Genomic DNA, 16,172 nt, shown 5'->3' with positions numbered 1-16,172 from the left:
ATACACACGCATGCTCTCTCTCAAAAATAAACGTTAAAAAAGTTTTTTAATTTAAACTGGTAAAAACAATTCCATATTTAGCAATACAGACCCTATTACAATGCTCGATTTCTGTTGTGTGGCAACAATTGTATCACATTCAGTACATATGCATTTTCTATGCTGTTTCCTTTCAGATAAAAAGCAACAGCTATGATGTGGGGGGCAGCACGGGCTGCGGTTCGGGGACCACGTTTATCTGGCCCAAACACAAATACTTTCGGGTACCCCGTACGTACCTCTGGGAGGTGAGCAATCACCGTTGAGAGAAATGGTTGGTACAGTTGCTCTTGTGTTTGTAGTTTAATAAGACAGACCCCACAGCTGCCAACACGTGGAAATACTGAGTAAGAAGACCTTGTTACAGGGAAAGGCTATGAAATGAACATTTATTTATGACATCCAGAAACACAGGAAACGACTCCGTTCAAATCAATGATGATAGCTAACAAAAGCAGCAGAAACACAATGCAGTGAATTTTCTAATGGTCCTTCGCTAATGGAACAGACGAGGCAGAACAGGTTCCTCCAGCCATAAATAAATGTCCTGTTTAATACTACCAAATTACAGAACGTTAGTGTTAATATAAATAAAGGGCACTTAATCCTTTTATTTGACAGGTGAGGAAGATCAAAATCTAGATAAGTGACTCGTCCAATCAGATACATAGCCAATAAGCAAGAAATCGCAAACTAATGCCATGTTCTAGCGAAGCTTCTGTTCTCAACACTAATAATTTAAATAAGCGATTTTGCCTTGATAATAAAAAAAAGTCAGGATAAACTTCCATATGCCAGGATTATCAACCAAGGAAGGCTTCGCCAAGATAAACCACCAAACACTAAGAAGAAATGCACACCAGAAGCACAATACACAGGTTCACCAATAATTACTCATTCACATTAGCTGGATGCCAGATAAGCCATGACATGAGTTACATATACACATACTCAGGTGTTTATAGTATGGAGGATAAATTATTTTACTTTAAAATACTATCATCATCAGACTGTCGAGTCTTCTCCTTTACAATCTGAGCTACTTTAACTACAAAACTGAATGAAATTATAGTTTTAAACTGTATTCTTTTCTTAAAAAGTTCCAAGCTTTCTCTAACATAATGAAATCTACAAGCTTTCTTTTTTTCCAACAGCTAAGCCAAGGTTCCAAACAGCACTTCAAAAGCACAATGAACCACACAAAAGAACCCTGTAGCTGGTTAATTTTCTGTGCCAGTCCTTGGCATTTTTATGGTGTATTTCGAGTCTAATAACATTTAAAGCATTTCATCTTTTGATGTTTTTCCCCACGGTGTTCCCAGGGCACGAGAGAATGAGTGGCAGAACAGTACTAATTGAAAGAGAAGAAAAACAGTAATTAAAATCCTAGGGTGAAGACACAGTAATGGAAGTGTCAGAGAATTACCTGCTTTGTATGCTCTCCATCATCGAAGTCTTCTGGAAACTTAGGCGACGTGGGCTAAAAGAATATTATATTCAAACCAGTAAGTGCTTGGCAAACTGCCACAGTGAAAAAGCATTTATTCACCAGACGTAAGAAAATCGAGTATAAAAATGAAAACAAGGAAAGACTGAAGTGATACCTTCTTGAAGCCCAAGGCCCACAGTTCCAAGCACATAAATATTATTTTAACACAAATTTTACCCAAATGACAGCCAGATGATAGAAAGCACCTCATCTGAGGACAAAGTATTTTAAAATCTAATGGTTTCATTGGAAGCCAAAGTAGCTTTATAGAACACACAGATGAGGGGCGCCTGGGTGGCTCAGTCGGTTAAGCTTCCGACTTCAGCTCGGGTCACGATCTCACGGTCCGTGAGTTCGAGCCCCGCGTCGGGCTCTGGGCTGATGGCTCAGAGCCTGGAGCCTGCTTCCGATTCTGTGTCTCCCTCTCTCTCTGACCCTCCCCTGTTCATGCTCTGTCTCTCTCTGTCTCAAAAATAAATAAACTTAAGAAAAAAAAAATTTATAAAAAAAAAAACAACACACAGATGAAAAGAGGAAAAAAAAAACCCAAAAAACAAAACAAAAACCCAAAACAAAAAAAACACCAAAGCACCAACACACAATAACAACAACAACAACAAAAACCAAACATTAATACTTAAAACCCGTATCTCCTGAAAAGCTCCCACCTTTCTGGTAAATAAGATTTCAATCATAGCATCAACTTGACAGCTTAGATATTCTTCAAATGAGGGAACAAACATGAACTTTAGACTAAAGAAAGGCAGTTCATCAAGGAAATAATCCTAGAAGAGCATTCCAAGTCAAGGCAAGGACATGGTAATCACTTTATTTACTTCCATACTTTGTGAACATCGTGGTCCATGCTGTACTGGCAATAAAATAATTCTACTTTTCAAAAATACCTAGAGGAATATTCTCAGTCACGGTGGATAGGATTTCAGCTCAGGAAAATTGGCGGCTTTTTGCTTTGCTCATGAACATGCAAATCTAAGCCACCCCCATTCACCCAAACCTTGATGCTCTCCACTTTGTCCTAAAGCTGTTTGTAATGGGCATCCTGGGCTTCACACACTGTTAACATTGGTCCCTTTTAGTTTGGGCAAGAGGTGAGGCAAGGATTAATCCCAAAATCACTAAGGGAAATTTCCCTGGGGAAAAAAATTCAAGTGGCTGCTATCTTCCCCAGACCCTTTTAAATTTCTGGCCATAGGGGTATTCCTGAGGCATTACTACCATGTCCTTTTGGTTAGAACCTTTCATTTCTAGAATTAAATCTCCATTATCCTTATAACTCATTTCCCACCATTGCAACTACATCAATATCATGCAAATTTTTTGGATTCTTCTTTTGTTTTAAAACCAAGAGTAAATCTCTAAGAATAATTTTTTTTTTAAATTTTTTTTTAACATTTATTTATTTTTGAGACAGAGAGAGACAGAGCATGAACGGGGGAGGGTCAGAGAGAGATGGAGACACAGAATCTGAAACAGGCTCCAGGCTCTGAGCGGTCAGCACAGAGCCCGACGCGGGGCTCGAACTCACGGACTGTGAGATCGTGACCTGAGCCGAAGTCGGCCGCTTAACCGACTGAGCCACCCAGGCGCCCCTAAGAATAATTTTTTTAACTATGACCTAGCAATCTCTCCAAGTAGGATTTCCAAAAACAAACAAAACTGGGGAAAGTTTCTCATGACTGGAAGTGTATAAACAGAGGTAAATTTCCTTTTACTAGAAATATAGATCATAGCGAAACTGCCTCTTCCATGTTATAAATACCAGAAGGGTACCCTGCATTAAATTCTGATGTCCACGCTAAGATTTGGGTTACTGGAAGTTGAGGCATTAAAACATCTGATACATACATCTCTGAGTTGGTTGAGAACAAAGATCCTTTCTGAGGCCGTGACCATGGGGTGGTAGGACATCTCAAAGAAGATAATTCCCAGGCTGAAGAGATCCACTTTCTAAGGAGTAAAAAGAACTGTATTTAGACAGCCTTGATATGAACGTGTCATTTACCAGCGAATTATACAATGAGCACTGTTAGCTGGAAAAAGGTTTACTAAGGGAAAAACAAGCCACACTAGAAAAAACGTGTTTTTTTCTAAAAAAATTGTAGGTATAAAGTGCAGACAAAATACTTGCTGTGATTTCTCAATGCTTTCCTTGAAAATTCACTGAAATTGGTTTAGCGATATACACAGACATAGAAAATCACTGGCTGACCACTGAGAGTGATCCCTAAAGAGCAAGGACAAATGAAATCTGTCCAAGGAATTTGCTTTGCTTTGCTTCCTTACGCATCATCTCAAAAGTGAAACGCAGACCAAAATCTGCAGTTGATGGCAGAGGTCAACTGCTGATTGCAAAGCCATACCAATGAGGATAGAAAAATGGCGCAACAGAAAGATCATGCGACTAATTCTAACAGACTATGGAAGTGCAAGTAAAAAAGCAAAAGGGCAAGTCAGTGCACAGAGTCTCAGGTAGGGAGCTGGCAAGAGGAGGATGCAGTGTGGAAGGCAATGTGCCTGAGGCAGCCAGCAGGGGCACCCTGCCGAGAGGGAGACTGTACGTGGCAAACTGCACACAGGCACAGAAGCCACTTTCAAGGGCAACTCTTGCATGAATTTGGACTCAAGGATTAGTAGGGGAGAATCCAATTATTACCAGTGATGTCCCAAGTCTTAGAAACCAACACACTGGCTGTGGCATTTCCTACACACTGTCTGTAGAAAATGGTGAACATGCAGAAAAGCACCAAGAAAAACAGCAATCACCCCTAATGCCACTGCTCAAGGATATTTACTACTGGTCTAAGACAGGCCTGCTGGTTTTTAAACGCATCCACACACATACACACACCCCCTATAAAACTACAACCATACTATGGTTTGTAACTTTTATCCCCTTAAGATAGCGAGAATATTTTTCAACGTTATAGCATTTTTCTAGAACAGGCTTTTAAAACATGATATTAATGACATACAGTATTCAATTACATGGAAGTCCCCAGAATTTATTTAACCATTTTTTAATTTTTTTTTAATGTTTTTATTTATTTCTGAGACAGAGAGAGACAGAGCATGAGCAGGGGAGGGGCAGAGAGAGGGAGACACAGAATCCGAAGCAGGCTCCAGGCTCTGAGCTGTCAGCCCAGAGCCCGACGTGGAGCTCGAACTCACGGACCGTGAGACCATGACCTGAGCTGAAGTCAGACGCTTAACCGACTGAGCCACCCAGGCGCCCCTTTAACCATTTATTTTTAAACACCATTATTTTTCACTGTTCTAAATAATGCTGTGATGAACCCCTTTCACACCCATCTTTTTGGATGTCGTTGTTTCCTCTGGATAGCTTTCAAAAGGGGGAGCTGCTGGGCCAAAGGGTGGATAGAGCCCCTTTAAGGATTTCATTACACCTTGCAAACTGAACTCAGAGAGGTGAGGCTAAAGGTGCCCTCACATGCCCATGTCGCATGCGCGCGCACCTCCCGCACCCTGGCCCGGCTGGGTATTTGGAGGCCTAACTCTATGTCACTACCCAGCGATCTCTGTCAGAATGGAAACCCAAACTTGGGTTTTACTGCAAGCCTGAAAATATGCTCTGATGTGAATGGCCTAGTCTATTTTTGAGATTTAGCTCTACACTCTTGCCCTAAGTGACCCCATCCAGTCCCATGGCTTTCAATCCCTCTTGGGCTGATGACTCTCATATGTATACTTCTGAGTCTGACCTTTCTTCTGAACTCAAGTCCTGAGTCTTCAACAACCTACTGGAAATCTCTAACTGGATCTCTCATCAGGCATTTCCAACTCAACACTGCCCCCCAAATGGAATTTTCCTGCTGTCTCCCCCTTTGTCTTTCCCCATCTCAGTCAGCTAGCTTTCCCCCAGCTGCTGCAGCAGAAACCTGAGCACCATCTCATACCCTCCTTTTCCTGACCCAACATCCACTCTGTCAGGAAGCCTGTCAACTCCCCTCCGCAGTGTCTTACAGGAAGCACGCTTCCCATCTTTACTGCTCCCGCTCTAGTTCCAGCTAGCAGCCACCCCGCCTGACTCCTGCAAAGCTTCCAGCAACAGGTGGAGTGAACTCTCTTGCTCCAGACCCTTCACTGGCTCCCGGTGCACACTCCTATCATGGCTAAGCTGGCCCTGGATCACGTGACCCTCATCTTCCTGTCCAGCTTCACTTCATGCCTCTCTCCCCCATAGCTCACCAGGCTACAGCCGCACGGACGATCTTTGTGATTGTCCCAAACGTGCCAAGCAAGCTCTCACTCAGTTCTCTCCTTATGCATGCTATTTCTGCTGCTTACCCTTTCTCTCAGCTCCCAGCTTCTTGTGGGTTGTCCCTTATCCTAAAAGCCATCCCCTTGGGGAAGCCTTCTATGGTCAGTTTATCTAAAGATGATGCTCCCTATTGTACTCTGGTCACTGGAGTTCATTTCTTTTCTTTACAATTTGCGGTTCTTTCCTTTATTTTTTACTTGTTTATGGTCTATTTCATCCCCAAAGGATAAGCTCCCCAAGGGCTGGAATAAGACACCCGTCTTATTAGTCAACTGTACTGTTCCCTGCGTTCCTAGAGCCTAGCCTAGGACCAGGTTAGTGCAAATCCTCTTTGGATAGATGGACTGTAAGGTCCTTGGCAGCAAAAGCCAGTTTCAGTTACTGTTCGGGGGCACCACGTGCGCTATATGTGGAATAGTCACCTCAATTGGCATGTGGACACATAGCAAGGAAATGAATGTTCCTGAACATCTCAGCTGGTAACTAAACCCCAAATACTGTGATCTTGATGTTCTTACTAATGGGGTATCTGGGTGGCTCAGTGGTAGCGTCCGACCTTGGCTCAGGTTATGATCTCACGGTTCATGAATTCAAGCCCCACGTCGCGGTCTGTGCTGACAGCTCAGAGCCTGGAGCCTGCTTCGGATTCTGTGCCTTCCTCTCTCTCTCTGCTCCCCCTCACCCCTCTCACACTGTCTCTGCCTCTCAAAAAACGAATAAATGTTAAAAAAAATTTTTTTTTTGAAGCTCTTACTGTTATCTTACGCTTGAGACCTTTCTTTTTCCCCAGAAGCCTTCCCCTTTACCTGGTTATACGTGGGTCTGGTGCTTCCTTGGACCTCTGGGCTTACGTACAAAGCAGTGCCAACCATCCCCGTCAAATGACCTACGTGGAAGAAGGCAGAGGGAAGGCTTTCTAACGACAGGAGTAAGGCAAATTTTTATTTAAAAAAAAAAAAGAAGTTTTTTAAAAGTGAAGCATGATCTGTTAACTATTCACTGTACTCGGAGGAAGAAACAGCATGCAATTCACTAAGGCATTACGTCTAAGTCATGTATGGCCACAGATTGTGTTCCACACAGGAGGTCTTTGCTGTTGCACACGGGCAGTGCCAGAATGAACACCCCAGATGCCCAGGTCATGAGGTAACCTCACATTGCCATGTGGGGTCAGACAAAGCGTAACTATCTACCTGTGGGAGCCAATTACTCTAACCAAAGCTCTAATTTCTCAGAGTTCCGAAGAACAAATAACATAGTAAAAAGGGGATAAAATTAAAGCATTTTCATGATTTTGTTAATTTAATGAGTAACTGTAATTTGCTTTAGAATAAAATCTTTCCAGATGAAAAACAGGTTTCAGATTAAGAAATTTTATACTGTATAGTATACGTAAAATTCTCCAAAGAGTAGATCTTATGTTGAGTGTTCTTAGAAAATTAAATTAATAATCATAACCATTATTATTATGATTATTATTATTATAATAAATAGAAGGGCAGGAGGAGGAGCCTGGGTAGCTCAGTTAGTTAAGTAGCTGACTTCATCTCAGGTCATGATCTCACGGTTTGTGGGTTCGAGCCCCGCATCGGGCTCTGTGCTGACAGCTCAGAGGCAGGAGCCTGCTTTGGATTCTGTGTCCCCCTCTTTCTCTGCCCCTCCCCTGCTCACGCTCTGTCTCTCTCAAGTAAATAAACATAAAAAAAAAAAATTAAAAAACATAATAGGGCAGGAGGAAACTTGGAGGCTATGAATATATTCATGACATAGACTGAGATGATGGTTTCATGGGTATAAATGTATAACCAAACACCTCAGGTTATATACATTATATTTGCAGCATTTGGTATTTAAAAAAGAGAGAGAGACAATAAGGGATAAAAAACCTTTGTAGTCTGCTTTTTAATACACTACATATACAGGCTTCTGGATTTACCTGAAGGGTCTGGCTTAATCAAGTGATCTGCTGTATCATCTTGCTTGCCATCAGCCTAAAAAATATAAGCCAGTCAAATATCACTCTTAAAATGCTTTATTATTCCACAGGAATAGCTTCTCCATTTCTAAATGAAGACTGAAAAATTATACACAGAACACAGACTAACTAGAACAATGCTTTTTCTGAGCTTTAAATATGTTTTGTTTAGTTACCCTACTAATGCAGGACTCAGTGGAAACCCAGTGAGATCAAGGAGAAGGGCACTTTGTTGTAGAATTCTTTCTTCGTGGCAGGAAGCTCCAATAGCTTACAGAAACCAATGTATTTTCACATTGCAAATGGTAAAACAGAGTCTATTTACTAGGAAAATTAAGAGTATGTTAACAACAACAACAAACTCACTTTCTAACTTTCCCACTGCTGTTTCCTTATCTGGGTGAATCTGTATTCTTCTTTCTTAGAGGCTGGTCACCAAATCTGTTCCACTGTCAGTGCTAGCAACAATCAGGTAGCCTCACCTTTCTCAACTGTGCCTGTGACAGCACCGTCTCACAAATTACCCTAAATCACTGTCTTCTGGGGTCACTCCACAGGTTCCTGTCACAAGAACCACCATCCATAATAGCATCTCTGACATTAATGCCATTAAGCCTTCCCCAAGAGGGAAATGCCAGGCACTGTTCCAGGTGCTTTACCTGTATTCTCATTTTATCCCGCCAGCAACACTGAAGTCGGTATTAGCATTAGGTACATTTTATTTTTTAATTTTTTTTTTTTAACGTTTTATTTATTTTTGAGACAGGGAGAGACAGAGCATGAACGGGGGAGGGTCAGAGAGAGAGGGAGACACCGAATCCGAAACAGGCTCCAGGCTCTGAGCTGTCAGCACAGAGCCCGACGCGGGGCTCGAACTCACGGACCGCGAGATCATGACCTGAGCCGAAGTTGGACGCTCAACCGACTGAGCCACCCAGGCGCCCCATTAGGTACATTTTATACTGGAGGTATTGAGAGGTTAACTAGCTAACCTGCCCAAGGTCATGCCACAAGGGACCAGCAGGGATAGGATTCTAGCCTAGGTCAGGGCCTCCAGAACCTGTGCCCTTATCTACTCACTACACTATAGCCTCCAGATATCAAGTTAAATTATTTCGCTTGGGGATCAAGATGCCATCATCTGGGCCTTCCTTGGTCTTAGCACTTCAAAATTCCCTGCTGTTGGGGCACCTGGTTGGCTCAGTGGGTTGAGTGTCTGACTTCGGTTCAGGTCAGTATCTCGCAGTCCATGAATTCGAGCCCCACGTCGGTCTCTGTGCTGACAGCTCAGAGCCTGGAGCCTGCTAAGGATTCTGTGTCTCCTTCTCTCTCTGCCCCTGCCCCACTCGTACTCTGTCTCTCTCTCTTTCAAAAGTAAATAAACATAAAAAAAAGTTTAAAAATTTAAAAAGCCCCGCTCTTCTACTCAGGCCCACACACTCACTGTCCCCTTCTGTTTCCTCCCTCTCCTCTCCTAACCTCACCTTCTGGTTTTGCTCCTATAGTTGGAAATTTTGCTCCTATGGCACCATTGATCATGTTTTCTTTCTCTGACCACCCTGAAAATTAACTGCATGTGCTAGAGATTTTATGCCTAGCAAATTTGACTTACTATAAGTAAAGACTCTTCCTCCGGCACTTAAGCCCTGCCAACTACAAGAATCCCAGCTGTCCAGCATCATCACTGCTCCCGTTTGACTCATAGCTTTAACCAACCAGACAGCCTGCTGGCCTCCAATCATGTCTGTTCACCCCAGGGCCTTTGCTTACCCTGTTCTCTCTCTCTGGGATCCCCTACCCAGTCTGCCCTCAATCTCAGCCTGCTGGACTCCCACCCATCCTTTAAGGCCCATCTGAAATGTTCGTTTCTTTATACCGCCCTTCTGGGTCTTTATAACTATATCAAAATTTTCTCGTGCCTTTGGTCTTATATCTCGATTTCTCTTACTACACATTATTTTAGCTTTGCATGTTAAAGAACTACTCTGTAATGTTGTGAAGAATAAAATAAATACCTTCTGAGTTACATGTTGTCTAGGACTGGCTCTTCTCATGTTTGTTGTTTGTTTTTAGCTTTGTTTCCCTAAATTAACTAAAAGCTCCTCAAGTGTAAAGCATCTAGCCTAGTGCCTGGCATGGTAGACCAAACTAGCAAACTATTTCATCAAGTATTATATGCCTTTGACCTAACTCTCATCCACAAACCAGTAATTTTATACCTCGCAAGTGGAACGTCCTCACCAAGATGTATTCACCCTTGCAAAGCCTAAAAGATCAGTGGTAGTTCACCCCTTCCAACTTACAAAATTTCCTGAAGATTACATGGCACAGTTCAGTGAACCTCGTAACCATAAAAGTTATGAGGATAACGAAGGCATACGGGGCCATTTTTCAGGCATAGTCTAATCTGAAAAATACTCACCGTGAAGGCTAGATGGTCTGTCGCCAAACCAAAATCACCTATTTTTACATGGTCATCGGAATCCAAAAAAATGTTGACAGGCTTCAAATCCCGGTGAATCATTCCCTGATGGAAGAGAGCAAAGAACGGTTTCCCAAATAGTTTATAGTTTATAAACTATAGTTATAGTTTATAGTTTATAGTTTATAGTTATATATACTATATATAACTATATACTATATATATACTATATATATACTATATATATATATATATACTATATATATATATATATATACTATAGTTTATAGTTATACCTGTTTCCTAATTTCAAAGGCCAACCAAGCAAGTAATGAGAAGCAGATGAGGTGTTCCCCTGCAGACCACACTGGTCCAGGCCATATGGCCTCTGCACGGTCTCTCCACCGTCCTGCCAATGACCTTGCCACCCTCTCCCAGTTTACCTCCTGATGATCCTGGATCAGATCAAATCCAAATGGTTCCAAGGGGCATTCAAGGGCCCCTTCCACTAGGTTCCCAGTCTTTCTCCTTTTGGCACCCTAAAACCCTTGCTCTGGTTGGGGAGACACACACCGTTTTCATCCCGTCTCTTATTTTCTTCACTATTTTTCCTAAGAAATTCTTGTTTTCTCCACTCATTTGAATTGTGCCAGCAGTTCCAAGCACCAGCTCACCCATGAAGGCTTCCACAGTGATTCTAATTCAACTTGCATCCCTAGCACACGCGTAAGTGCCCAATGATTATCTGTTACGTGAACTCGGCTTTCTCCCCTTCCTGACGGCATCCTCATGATGCTTATTGTTTTAGGTATGCTAATACAGGAAATAATCAGAATGTAATGAAAACACCTTATTGTATGATCGCTTCGCTGTCATGTGAAGGTAAAGTGTGGCTCCTTCAGACCACAGCAAGTCCCTTTCAAGCATAGGGTTTGTCATACCCTCGTGCCTGTCTGCATTTCGAGGTGTGGCACAGTATTAGACACCCAGCAGATGATTAACAGATGCTGAACAGATTAGATGGAGAGGAGGAGAGGGCTCGGGGCACACTTCTAGGAACCCAGGTAGGTGATCTCACAGCCACTGAGTTCTAATGGCTGCCGTTAGAACTCCTTTTTATTTCCATCCTTGCAAATCGTGCCCCACAAAATCATTTATAAACTAGATGAATTACGGGCCTAGCTTTTTAGTATCAATACACTATAGTATGAACATTTTAAGTTAAAGAAAATTGAAGCAAAGGGGGAAAAAGTACCTAAACTGACTGATGCATTAGATAATCCCATTTTTAAAATGTAAGCAGTGTTTCATCCTGAAGCTAGATCCGTTACCATGTGCACTGATGTGACATTCTCTAACTCTCTAAAATGACATCTTATACCATGTGGCGAGCTGTGTTTCTCAGTCTCATTTCTACTCTTGCTAGGTGGCTTTCTGGTCTCTCCATGTTCCTAGGAAGGACAGCACTAAGCCATTAGAATCAAATAACTGGGCCTGTGTTAATCACACTCTTCCTTTATTTAAAAAAAAAAATTTTTTTTTTAACGTTTATTGATTTTTGAGACAGGGAGAGACAGAGCATGAACAGGTGAGGGTCAGATAGAGGGAGACACAGAATCTGAAACAGGCTCCAGGCTCCGAGCTGTCAGCACAGAGCCCGACGTGGGGCTTGAACTCACGGACCACGAGATCATGACTGGAGCCGAAGTCGGCCGCTTAACCGACTGAGCCACCCAGGCGCCCCACACTCTTCCTTTATTTTAAACAACTCAAGGAATCATCTTTGCTTTTGGTATGTGTTCAAATATTTCCACTTAACCCAGAGGCTGCAGAAATCTTTGTAAATCAGATAAATATTTTAGGCTTTAGGGCCGTGCAGTCTCTGTCACAGCTACTCAATCCCACCCACAGTTTTAGCACAAAGATAGCTACAGGCAATATGTAAACAAACAAGTATGGCCGTGTCCCAATAAAACTTTATTTGTAGACACCGACATCTGAATTTCACAGAATTTTCTTGTCATGAAATACTCTTCCTCTTTTGATTTAAAAAACAATTTTTTAAAACAAATTTAGAGAGGGGCGCCTGGGTGGCACAGTCGGTTAAGCGTCCGACTTCAGCCAGGTCACGATCTTGCGGTCCGTGAGTTCGAGCCCCGTGTCGGGCTCTGGGCTGATGGCTCAGAGCCTGGAGCCTGTTTCCGATTCTGTGTCTCCCTCTCTCTCTGCCCCTCCCCCGTTCATGCTCTGTCTCTCTCTGTCCCAAAAATAAATAAACGTTGAAAAAAAAAATTAAAAAAAAAAAAATTTAGAGAGAGCGAGCGAGCAGGGGAGAGGGGCAGACAGAAAAAGAGAGAGGATCCCTAGCAGGCTCCACTCTCAGCGCAGAGCCTGACATGGGTTTGATCCCACAACCCGGGAATCGTCACCTAACCCGAAATCAAGAGCCAGAGGCTCAACCAACTGAGCTACCCAGACACCCCTCTCTCTTGTTGTTTTTACAACCCTTTAAAAATGTAAAAGCCATTCTTAGCGCACAGGCTGTATACATGCAGGTAGAAGTGGAATTTGAGCCCACAGCCACAGTTTGCTGGCCCCTGTCCTAACCTTCAGTGTTTTCTTTGAACTTTCACACTTTATACCCTCTGTTTCTGTGTTTCTCCAATCTCACAGTATTTTTTGTCATAAGTTTTACATAAAGTTTTCAGGTATGAAATGTTATAAAGTTTACTTTCTCATGGATATAAGCCAATCCATCCAGAATCTCTCGAAAAAGCCTCCAGAGTCTGATGGTATCCTGATACAGTCCCTGGTCAATGGTGTCTCGCAAAGTGCTCTTCTCACAGTACTCCATCTGGGGGCAAGAACAGACCAGGCAGCATTTGATTGTACAGGGTTTCAATTAAGGAGGACAATGGCGATTAATGTAATCTTCCATTTTAAAACTTGTGCTGTGGAATTTAAATAGTTAAAGGAAAGGTTTGTTTTTACACTGAAAACAGAAACCAACAGTATTAAAAAATTGGGGGGAAAGAGGCATAATCATAGCACCCCAGCATAACCATTTTAGTTTTCATATTATCGTTCACTTAAAACACATAAGACTTGTTTAAAACCTTGTGATACATAATTTCATTATTTTTCAAATAATGAAAAAACTGAGAACTACACAAAATTTTGTTTTACAAGACTGTTTCCAAATCCCAATTTCCAAGAAAGGCTAATTAAAAATCTAATGATGTCGTTAGTCTTTCTCGTTTGTACTTTTTTTTTTAAAGATTTTATTTTTAAGTAATCTCTAACCCAGCGTGGGGCTCGAACTCACAACCCCAAGATCTGGAGTCACATGCTCTTCCAATTGAGCCAGCTGGGTGCCCCTATAATTTTTACTTTGAATTCATGACAATGACCTTCAAGTCTCGAGCAAAACACTACAAATATCAAAACATTCAAGATAGGGCTCTTTCTCACCCTTCCTTATATATTAATGTATCAGAAAACAAGGAAGTATCATTTAAATATCTTAGATCAACACGTAGCATTTGATTTATGAAACTAGTAAAACGAGCCTATCGGTTTCAAACCAGTGCCAGAGTTGAGATTTCTCACGAAGAAAGATTTTACTGTTTTTAAAGAGAGGAACGTGCCATTTTAGAGGACAGGAATACACTCTCGTGCTCAGGTTAACCATCTACAGATTCTGATTCCTCCTCGAGTCCTCACGAGGGGCTGAGACTCCCAGACCATGATCCTACCGCACCTCGGATGCACCTCCCTTATATAATTCTGACTCCTGTCTAGAGCCTCCTAATGGCACATAATACATACTTCAGTTAGTGGTTCGGGGGACAGATGCTTTATTATGTGTGTTGTATGGTACCTGAAAGACGTTTATGTTAGGGAATACTTAAAACCAGCTCCAACTGTAGGAAAGCAACCACCTCATTAGTCTCTTTGGAAACACTACTTCTGGCACACAGTACCGCGTCTCACACTTAAAGATCTCCCTCCTTATAGATATGACTGAAAATACTAATAATGACACATGGCCCCATTCACTTGGGGAGAGACAAGTTTTCCTTGTTGATACGTGGCTGTCCCTCTGCTGCCAGAGCTCACCACCGGCCAGGACTCTGTCCCTCAGACACGTGAGCAGGCTTTCCTTTCAGTAAAGCCTCACTGGAACTGGTTTGCCTACGGCGCCTGTCTGCCAGAGGTTCCAGGACACTCTGCCTAAAGCCACGTTGGTGTTTCTTCCGCACATGCAAGGATGTGTATGCATCACGCCTTACCTGTCCAGATTCAACTTGTTAGAGTGAAACTTCTGTCCATGCACAGTCTGGCATTTACGGAATTCAGGTGGTTCTAATTACCCTAGAGACGTTACTTCTTCTATTTTTCACAAGTCTTTACCTCTTCTATCTCTCACAAGTCTTTGAGACAGCGAGACGGGGAACCAGAGGCACAGAAGGCGGAAGCAACTCGCCTGAGCTCACACAGCTGTGACTGGGGGATGCAGGAGGAGAACTTACGCAGCCTGAGTCCAGAGCCCTGTGCCGTGTGCCGCTATGGTACAGAAAGCATGAGTTCAAGGCTAGGGGGAGGGGCGCCATGTTACAATCCTCTCCGGCCAATTAATCTTTGGCAGTGTGGGTGATCCCTCTTCTGCCCACTGTCTTGCTCCAGCCTCCTGAAACATACCCGCCAGCAACCACTGGGAGTTGCTGTGTCACCAAGACGCACACGTGCCAGGCCCTACCTGGATATATAGGTAGTGCACAGCCTCAGTGGTCGCCGATGGCTCACTTTCATGGTAACTGTCCTTCCCATTGCAGTCTTCATCCTAATCCAAGACGAACACATGAGAACTCAAGAAAGGAAGCTGAAATGGAACACGAGCATCACTGCCATCAAGTCGGTGGCACTGATTTATAGTTTGTTTGTGGGAGCATTTTTCAACATTTTTCCTTTTTATCGAAGGAAAAAAACCTCGACCTCTCTGTTGTGCAAACCATCAGGTTCTACTCTTGAATCATTTAAATACCCTGAGGTTTATCTGCAGAAGACTGTTAATCTCTTGGAGGCTTTTACTCATCAAGTAGAATGTCCCCTGGCATGTTGCCCTCAACCAAGTAAAACCAGGATTATAAACTTGGTGCTCCCATAATACTTCAATGCATGACTAATGCTGAAACCAAAGCAGTAGGTTAGGTTACTTATACTATTATTCCCAGTTAAATTTACAATTTGTAACTTTAAACCAAGAGGAGTCTAAGGTGATTTTAATTAAAAAAAGGAAGTACCTAAGAAATGTTGGCTCATGCAGTCGACCCTCCTTCACCTCAATGTAACTGCTTATCTAACAGGGCCTACATGTAGACTTCTTTATCTATACTGAATGCGCCCTTATAATTCTGTTTCTATTCGTAGAGGATAAAACCATGACACTCGACCCTTTTTTCAAACTGGTTTTTCAGACCACGATCCACACGAAGAAACAGATGTATCACACCCAGTTCGCACACTCACGAGAGCCACAGTATACAGCTTATCTTTACTAGTGTGACGCACTTCGGTGTTCTCTACTCTTCTCGACGGTATTAAAAATTAAGTAAAGCTGGTTGTGGCCCCTCAAAATTGATTTCATAACCCGTTACAGGATCACGACTCTGTTAAAACACTGTTCTTGAGGACGGTGTAGGGAGAATAAAATGATCAAGATTAACTGGTCATAGAGACCAACATAACTTCACAATTACGCTATTTAATTACTTAATTCAACTGGCATCCACAACCACATAAAGTTTCCCCAAATCTTCTAGGAAATGGTTTGCACTTAAAAACCAAAACAAGGGGCACCTGGGTGGCTCAGCCGGTTATAAGTGTTTGACCTTTGATTTTTGTTTCAGGTTCTGATCTCCTGGTTTGTGAGACTGAGCCCCTTATC

The 16,172-nt window shown here is 42.5% G+C and overlaps 1 protein-coding gene and 1 non-coding gene across 11 annotated transcripts in view; both read right to left on the bottom strand.

Annotated features, from left to right (window-relative positions):
* The window catches only part of EIF2AK4 (eukaryotic translation initiation factor 2 alpha kinase 4), a 100,325-nt gene that overhangs the window by 37,942 nt on the left and 46,211 nt on the right, over positions 1-16,172 (bottom strand). For 9 of the 10 annotated variants that reach the window (XR_015252578.1, XM_025918816.2, XM_086710342.1 and 6 more), the window contains 7 exons: positions 14,985-15,068; positions 12,957-13,079; positions 10,226-10,330; positions 7,765-7,819; positions 6,635-6,714; positions 3,395-3,496; positions 1,466-1,519 (listed from right to left, as the gene is read on the bottom strand). Coding sequence is in view for 9 of the 10 variants with exons in the window: in XM_025918816.2 (XP_025774601.1) it covers positions 1,466-1,519; positions 3,395-3,496; positions 6,635-6,714; positions 7,765-7,819; positions 10,226-10,330; positions 12,957-13,079; positions 14,985-15,068 (603 nt within the window). In the remaining variant the exon portion in view is untranslated. The remainder of the gene's footprint in view (positions 1-1,465; positions 1,520-3,394; positions 3,497-6,634; positions 6,715-7,764; positions 7,820-10,225; positions 10,331-12,956; positions 13,080-14,984; positions 15,069-16,172) is intronic. The other variant, XM_086710335.1, reaches the window with a different exon arrangement.
* On the bottom strand, positions 13,526-13,598 carry TRNAW-CCA (transfer RNA tryptophan (anticodon CCA)). Its single transcript has one exon. It is a non-coding gene; the product is annotated as a tRNA-Trp (tRNA).

This window comes from Puma concolor, chromosome B3, assembly GCF_028749965.1.
Source record: "Puma concolor isolate L17-30 chromosome B3, mPumCon1.1.hap2, whole genome shotgun sequence".
Classification (NCBI taxonomy): Eukaryota; Metazoa; Chordata; class Mammalia; order Carnivora; family Felidae; genus Puma; species Puma concolor.
The sequence above is the reverse complement of the archived record's forward strand: the minus strand, read 5'-3'. Positions and strand labels throughout refer to the sequence as shown.